We start from the raw sequence: 8,575 nt of genomic DNA on the forward strand, positions 1-8,575 counted from the left end.
AGTGTTTTTGCTGTTTTATAATGCCCAAAGGAGAGTGCTTGGTCATGAAAATGATAAGGTTTTATGTTGGTATCCATGCTAAACTCTCTAAGAAAATAAGGCTTAAACGGTCAGTTTAAGCCCATACATTTTATTTCTACATTTTTATTTTGAAACACAATCAGCAAAACAAAGTGAATCACTGAGAACTCTTATACTGAAATTCAGTTGTCGGGTGTTTGGGTAAACATCCGGTTTAGGCGTTTAGGTTGTAGGGTTTTTTCAACAGTCCTGCATTTGTGGTTATTTGTTGAAATAAACGAATAACAACCACAATTACTTTACTGAAATGGATATACTGAAAGCTGAGATCGCAAGGAAAAGGAAACTCATCGAAGATAAAGAGCTTGTTGACGTGAGTAGCGGATTGCTTGTTTTTGTTAGCTTGGTAACTTAGCCCTGTTGCTAAACTGTTGACTAGCGTTAACTTAGCTAGCTTAGCTAGTTCAGTCAACGCTGTCTTTCCAGAATCATCGATGTGCAACATGCAACCTAGCTGTTATTGACAGATGTATCGGTACAGTACTGAACTCCACGTACGTTAACGTTAGTACCCTAGATATAGAAAGACTGATAGCACACTGAGGGTGATAATAGTAACAGTTATTTAAGGTAAATAAAAATAGCAGATAACACTACGTAACGTAGCGTTAACGTTAGATTATCATCATGTAAGATGATATTCTGATCTTCACTTTGATATTCCGCTTAAATTAAATTAGCTTTGCTTGCCGTCCGCTGCAGAAACACTGGGATTCAAACACAAAAATGTGCCACACACTGAAGAAAACCCATTCAGGAAACTACTAATACAATATTCAGTGTGATGGAAAGATTGGAATAAGCTTATGGATAGGTGATGCCTGCCAGCACAGCGGAAGTGTTGACAGCCTCATGTGGCAGTATGGTTCACTGTTCATCAATACAGATATAATGTCGAAGTTCAGGAAACATCAGTCTAACTCCTGTTTTCTATATACCGTGGCACTCTTACTCATGTTCTCCTTAAATTTGACTCTTACCTGTAACATAACATATCATGTTACCTCGTAGACTTACTTTAATAGTTATATCTTTAGCTTGCATGCAGTACAGTATGTTGTCACTTTTAGTCCAACACAGGTGAAAAAAAATATTTCTGTTGGCTAAACTACTAGCTATGTTTTATTAAAGATATACACACTACAATGCCATAGTGAAAGAGAAGGAAAGAATTAGCACATCTTTGTTGTGAGAGTGTTACTCTGGCATGCTTCTCTATGCTTCACCACCAGTATGACATTTTCATTGTGCTGTACATCCAGTTTGAATAAAAGTGTAAAATAAGTCAATTATATTTCTGCTTCCAGGGCTCCAAAAGATTCTTCAAAAGGGCTGATCTTGCACGCAAGGAACAAGAAGAGTACTTCAGAAAATGTGGATATAAGGTTGATATCAAGATCTCTCTCTCTCTCTCTCTCTCTTACTCACTCACACACACACACACACACACAAACACATCTAAATCACTATCTTTCTTCAGTTCAGTTTTATCTCATGTTTAGTATGACACTCTAACACTGTAGTTAAACTTTTTGATAGGGAAACAAAATAAGGCCAGGCTTTGATGCTCAGGTGTACATTAGTGTTTGTATCTGTGTTTACTGTGCTGTTTTTCCCCAACCTGCCTCTGCTGCCTGCATCTGTAGGTTCAGAGAGAGACTCCTGAGAGCCAGGTATGGGATTGCACAGTGAAAGTAGCTGACAGGATGCATGATAAAAGGATAAAACACACTGTGTCCCAAAGGCTTCCGCTTCCTTTGCACCGTTTCTGAAAGTTTACTCACTAAAGCCAGTGAGGATAAAAGCAGAAATAACATGGTGGAGGTATCTTTATTTTCCAGTGCGGTTATTAGAAATAACCCCATGAGGGCTGGGTGTTTTGGTGCAAGATAATGAGATAAATTCAACATCGGACAATTCATTCAATCATTAAACATATACTAATTTGATATCAGGCCTATAAAAATTGACATTTTCATCAGCTCTTCTCTGCTTATTGTGCTTGATAAATTTAGTATTCCAGGTGATTCTGAAAGGAGAGGGATTTTACTTTTATTTCATAGTACAATCTCTTGCTGTCTGAGTATCTAGCCAATTACACAAAGCATTTGAAATTATGAATTTATTCAAATTCACCTGCATTATGTGAATTTGCAGAACCGCCTCATGCTTCCAATACTCCACCATTGTCAATATTTATGCTTTTAACAATCTATTTATATGTGCAGAAACTGCTGGACCAGTTATGTGTTACAAACTATTTACAAACTTGGCAACAAACACTCGTCAGAAAACAAGGGAACAAGGAAAGGAATCCACAAAGCCAAAGTGGGACACAGACATGGTGTGGATTTCAGCATGGGATACTGAACTGAAATAAAAATAATAATTCTGTTATCAAGCTGCACTTCTTATTTTGCACATAATATGTGACAGCAGCTTTAATATTTAGACCAACTATAAGTTTTCCCTGGTTTTGTGTCACTAGTTTGCATTGCTTTGTACCAGTTGCTCTATGGAAAACTGCATTTCTACTTTGTGCAAGGCCAAAAATGTCAAACTTATTAAGCTATGCTCTTTGACATGCAGTATACCGTGATTATTTGAGCAAGGGCCATTGTTTGTTTGGAAGGCTTTTTGTAATCAGTTTCTGTTTGTTCTTTTAGATTGTGCTCCTTAAACCACAATCTAAGAGTACCGGGATGCATGTGCCTATGAAAGCATGATGTGGTAGCATACTTTGAATTTCCTTGTTGCAAAAAAAGACTGTTTTGCCTGTGTTTAGGCTTTAGGCGGTGCAGCCAGCATTCAAATTCCACTAAATGAAAGTTTAATGTAATATTCAATATGCTTGCTTTTATTGGTAAGTTATTAGGTGACTTCTCTTTATAGAAGAGCTACAGGTAAGATAGAGGTGTGAATGGGGCAATCCATTTTATCATAGTGACACACATCCCCTTCAATCTTGCGGTCTTATCTCATGAAGACAATGCAGATGCTTTTCACATATCCCAGTTGTATTAGTTTAATTTTCAATGGCCCAGAAAGAGCAATCTTTTGAAATTATCAAATTCTGGACCTTCATATTACCTCTACAACCCTCCAATAACTCAGTATATTTCTGTTCCCTCCATATTACTCTTAAGGTTGATAAAAAGGAAGAAGATGAGCCATCTACCTCAGCTAATCCAGTGCTAGAACTGGAACTAACAGAAGAGAAGCTGCCAATGACACTGTCACGGCAGGAAGTGAGTCATAAAAATATTAACACTTCCCTCACAGTAATTTTTCTTATTTTTCTATTACAAGTTAAATGTGTCTTTTGCATCGCCATACTTGTGTAGGTAATTCGGCGGCTTAGAGAACGAGGGGAACCAATCCGACTGTTTGGAGAGTCCGACTATGATGCCTTCCAGAGACTCAGGAAGATTGAGATTCTGACCCCAGAAGTAAACAAGGTAGGACTGAGTGTGTCTTGGAGTGGGACACATCATCCAGTAAAGATATGCTGATTCAAGTCCATCCTATCTAGGAAAAAAATCAAACAGCAACCTCTGCATTGCAGTGGATGTGGCAGTTTATTTATGTCATTATTTTAATAGTGTTATTGTCCTAATTTTTATTTTTAATTTCAATTGACACTGTTTAATGCTGCCTCTGTGTCTAGGGCTTGAGGAATGACTTGAAAGCAGCCATGGACAAGATTGACCAGCAGTACCTGAATGAGATTGTTGGAGGAACAGAGCCAGGAGAAAAGGACACACAGCACGACCTGAAAGTGCATGAAGAAAACACCACTATAGAAGAACTGGAGGTACATTGCATAATTAACTGGGTCAAGTTATGGGCAATTTATTAATAACTCTTGACTAATTTTGTAGTCACTATAATATTGTTTTAAGGTTCACAGGGATCACAAACTGAGAGTTGCAACATTTTTATCAGTTATACATTTTTATAAATTGTGTTAAAGCAGGTTATGATTCAGTTTATGTCTGATATTGAAACTCTCTTTTAGGCTCTTGGCAAAACCCTGGGAACAGGAGATGATGATGGAGACCAGGATGTTATTGACAAGTTTTTGAGGGTAAGGCAAGAAAATAATGAAAATAATGCTTAAACTTTTGGCTGCTATTAACATTGCCTTACGTTAAAGCAAGTGTGAAATAAAAACATATACATAAACATAGGAAATGTACTATTAAAATATATACAGATAGGTAAGATATGAAAATAATAATAATGATAATAATAATAATGTTGATGATGATAAAGATTGTTGACTTGCAGTTAAAAAATACAAATAAGTGAAAACTATACAAACACTGCAACATTTTTCTTATGTGTGTGTGTGTGTAGGTCATTCACTGTCCATCAGGTTGTGGCATGTTGATACATATCGGGCAGCAAGATCTGCCCTGTCTCCTTCTAGGAGTATTTTTAATTTTAGCTCTATGAAATCTGAGATTACAGAGTTGAACTTGTTAAAATATATGTTCCTTATTTCATTGAATGTTGTACATTGTAGGAGGACGTGCATCTCTGTCTCAAACTCACCTGTCGAACAATGACCACAAATACTGTTTTCTTTTGGTTGCCAGGATTTTTTGTGTCTTCCTTTTCCGATTGCCAGTTTGTGGTCACTGAGCCTGTACTTGGTTAGGATCTGTCTCTGCTTTCTATCTCTGACGGTAGAGAGAGATTCAGGGCCAGATAACATTCTGATCTACTTTGGCTTTTAGTTTATTCTTTCCAATTTTCCAAATAGGTTTCTTTACATTGTTGTTGTTTTTCATTTGTTTACAGTATTGATTTGCATTGTTCTTAAATAGATGAAGAGATATTACAAGTTATTTTGATGATGGGATGTTTTTTGTGATGTATTTTAACACCACCGGTCAAGAACAAATAATCGTAATCTGTCTACTATTTTGTTAATAGTCATGTGTCCTGTTGCATTCTAGTTTCTTCTTGGTGTTTGGGCCAAAGATCTGAACAGCCGAGAGGACCACGTGAAGCGAAGTGTTCAGGGCAAGCTGGCCAGTGCAACCCACTCCCAGACTGAGTCTTACCTCAAACCTCTCTTCAGGAAGCTCAGGAAGAAGGTAACATTTGTGGAGATAGTAAAACAAACTGCAAGGATGTTGTTTATAGAGTGGATATACATTTTTCATTTCTAATAGTTATAATTTCTCTACTATCTCTTTCAGAGTTTACCAGCTGACATCAAAGAGTCAATCACAGACATCATTAAATTCATGTTGGAGAGAGAATATGTCAAGGTACGTTATTATCTGTATAACAGTGTTTTTGACTAAGTTAGCTCCTTTATTAATTTACAAATTTATTCAACTTGTTGTCCAGGCAAATGATGCCTATCTGCAGATGGCCATTGGTAATGCTCCCTGGCCTATTGGTGTGACAATGGTGGGTATCCACGCCCGTACTGGGCGAGAAAAGATCTTCTCCAAGCACGTGGCCCACGTTCTCAACGATGAGACCCAGAGAAAATACATCCAGGTGAGATTATTACCTACAGATAGTGTCTAAATCTCTATTAGGTTGGGATTTGTTTCTAGGACAGTGACCCTCAATATCCAATACAAGCTAATAATGATTGCAAGATCATTACTCTGCCAGTGTAGGAATTTATCATTTTCATCTTTGTTGTATCCTCTATATTAAACCCATGACTGGTTGGACACCATGTGCCCACATTTCACAGTTAAATGTTGACATGGTGCATGGAAAATTATTGGAATTACACAATATAAATGAATGCCCCAAGCTCAGTGATAAAGCATCAGTGCATATTCTTTTCTCATCATTTCAGTTTATGAAATGCTATATTCGGACTATTGTGAATTTTGCACTACAAATTACAATCATTGTTATTTTGATTACTTATGTAGAGGTGCACTATTTTTTAAGACCCTTCTTGATAACATTTCTGTGCTTTCCGCGGAAGTGGTCTATTACTAAAATCAGAAAGACGCATATTGACTTTTCATATAGCCACATTCAGTAAGAAAATTGTATGACTGGGATTTATGTGGGACAACTGCTAAGCTGAAACCTGCTAACACAGTAGATATTTTGCATGTATTGCTGCATTATTCTTTTCATTGTACAGTCACCACATCTGCATGAATTGGCAATTGTCGTATGTTAATAATGTGTATTAAACCAACTGCTGAGGTTTATACGGAAGGTCAGGGTTAAGGTTATTGGCTGGTCATGTTACTAGAACTCAACAGATGATGTTATGCATCAATTTGCACATCAATATATCTCCTGAAACACTGTAGTCATGACATATACATATTAATGAAATGTTAATAGGTCTAAAAAAATAGTTAAATATGTTGATAGGCAAGCTGAGAAATTAATTCACCAGGTGGCATTAAAATTTCCTAATTTTTATACATTTCATTGCCACCTTAATTTCCTTGCCTTGTTTTTTATTTTTCTTTCTACAGGGACTGAAGAGGTTAATGACTATGTGCCAGAAACACTTCACGACTGATCCATCAAAGTGTGTGGAGTACAATGCTCTTTAACTTGTAATGTTAGCTTAACTTATCTCAAGGACTACACTGTCTTATCTCAAGGCTGTCATGTCCATTGTTATTACAATTCAAAATGGGAATTTTTCACAGCAGCTCAATTATGGGTTCTGGCATGACTGAAGTATGGTTGTGACAAAAATTTCTCAAAATGTTGTATATCAAGGGCCTTCAAGTACATGTTCACGTTGCGGGGGATAACTGAGAAAATGCAGAATTTGAGTAAGACCTGTTGTATACAGACAGAATTGTGCTAATTTACAAATGTAATAAACATATCTCATATTTAGCTGGAGAACACTGAACAACCCTAAAGTCTTATTACACTTGTCGTTGTGAACTACTGGGACAACCGATGCACCTGTCATGCCATTAATAGTCACAAGTCTTCAGTCCTTCGTGAGAACATGTTTGTTTATGGATGCTCTGAGGAGTCTTAACCAGGAAATAATTGCAGGAAATATTAAAAAGTGGACAGGTTTAACTTTGTTTACTGTTCAGATAATATTGAATTACACAAGTTTTTCAAAGATTAATTTATATGATGTGGAATGCAAAGTGTCATTTGCCAAGGAAGATCCTAGTGTAAATTTTATTACACCTGAGACATTACAGTTCTGAACTCTTTATTGACATGCTAAAATCAATGCAGATTCAATTATATGCGCATGTTTGAGTTTTCATGTTTTTCAGCAGATCATTAAACCAATCAGTGTGTCCCTGTAATATCCAAAAAAATAAATAAATAAAGTGTTGTTTTATTATACCGGCTGTTGAGATTGTTGGTTTTTATGCAGTCTTCAAGATATATTTAGTTCTGTGATTGTCGAGTTTTGCTCTCTTGTTTTCTGCAGCTCGACTGCTGAATGGGACTATTTTTAGCCACCATGGTTTTTGAAAATGTGTCTGCAGGGAAACAGTTTCTAATAAAGAACTCTCCTCTGTTAATGTGCCTTGACATGCCTCAGTAAAATTTTGGATTGCCCACTGTGTGACTTAAGAATTCATTAAGAATGTACTAGTAAGATGAAAGTAGCCAATTAAGGAACCAGTGTACTATTATGTGCTCTATTGGACAGCAATGAAAGAAACTAGATTTGCAACAACTGATAGTTGATGGAAACCTTCCAGTAGTTTGCTAAGATGGTAATATCCAGCGTCACACACTGACTTTATTACACTGAGTAACCATGGTGATCTGATCCGTTCCTTGTGGTCATAGTGTGTTCTCGGCTGCCTGAACCCACCACACCACAGTTTCATTCTGTCAGCTCTGAACAAGTCACTTACTTGAGACTGAGCTAGACAGGTTGACAATTGGCAGTGCAAATACCGTGAACTAGTGCTGGGTTTTCCTCCCACTTTCAGCACCCACATCTAACCCACAGTAAAGAAGACAATTATTTCCTTCTAACACTTACAGTGCCGAAACATATAAAACTCAAGAGTATGAAATAACCTGGTCAGAAGTCATTACATTTGTCCACCCATGGAGACGTTTATCTGCGTGTCCTTGAGATAAAGTATGCTAAATATTTTGGCTATTGTTCAGTCTAATCTGTTGTGCCACTGTCAGCTGCGACGTTTGCTTAACCAAGACCTTGAAACGATGGTCCAAAAGAAAGTATTTGCAATTAATTGTAAGTTAACAAGGAACCTTTGTATGTTATCATACCAGGGGGTTTGTGTGAGTTCTGTTACCTCCTAGACCTGTGGTATGCCCAACAGAAAGGAAATAATAAATTTTAGGTGGACATCCCAGAGATTAAGAAGGAGCTAAATTAAATTTCTAAGCATAATAAAAAGACCAGGCAGGAGAAACCCATTGTGCTACTTAGACAGATGTCAGACTGATCAGTGTAAAACACGTGCTGATACAGTGGGCAGTAATGGCGACTTGTCTGGCTTAGAAATTGTGCAGGAAAGGA

The 8,575-nt window shown here is 37.0% G+C and overlaps 1 protein-coding gene across 2 annotated transcripts; it reads left to right on the top strand.

Moving 5' to 3' along the window:
- The first annotated feature begins 215 nt into the window (after positions 1 to 215).
- On the top strand, positions 216 to 7,413 carry prpf18 (PRP18 pre-mRNA processing factor 18 homolog (yeast)). Of its 2 annotated transcripts, XM_044192914.1 has the most exons (11): positions 216 to 394; positions 1,389 to 1,466; positions 1,728 to 1,754; positions 3,228 to 3,329; positions 3,426 to 3,539; positions 3,749 to 3,895; positions 4,100 to 4,168; positions 5,046 to 5,186; positions 5,292 to 5,363; positions 5,446 to 5,601; positions 6,561 to 7,413. In XM_044192914.1, exons 1-11 carry the CDS (start codon positions 329 to 331, stop codon positions 6,639 to 6,641), a joined length of 1,053 nt encoding a protein of 350 aa, XP_044048849.1. In that variant the 5' UTR covers positions 216 to 328; the 3' UTR covers positions 6,642 to 7,413. The 2 variants fall into 2 exon arrangements, with proteins under 2 accessions (XP_044048849.1, XP_044048850.1); XM_044192915.1 differs by lacking the exon at positions 1,728 to 1,754 and having other exon boundaries at positions 218 to 394.
- Positions 7,414 to 8,575: the final 1,162 nt, after the last annotated feature.

This window comes from Siniperca chuatsi, linkage group LG4 (assembly GCF_020085105.1).
Source record: "Siniperca chuatsi isolate FFG_IHB_CAS linkage group LG4, ASM2008510v1, whole genome shotgun sequence".
In the NCBI taxonomy this organism is placed as follows: domain Eukaryota; kingdom Metazoa; phylum Chordata; class Actinopteri; order Centrarchiformes; family Sinipercidae; genus Siniperca; species Siniperca chuatsi.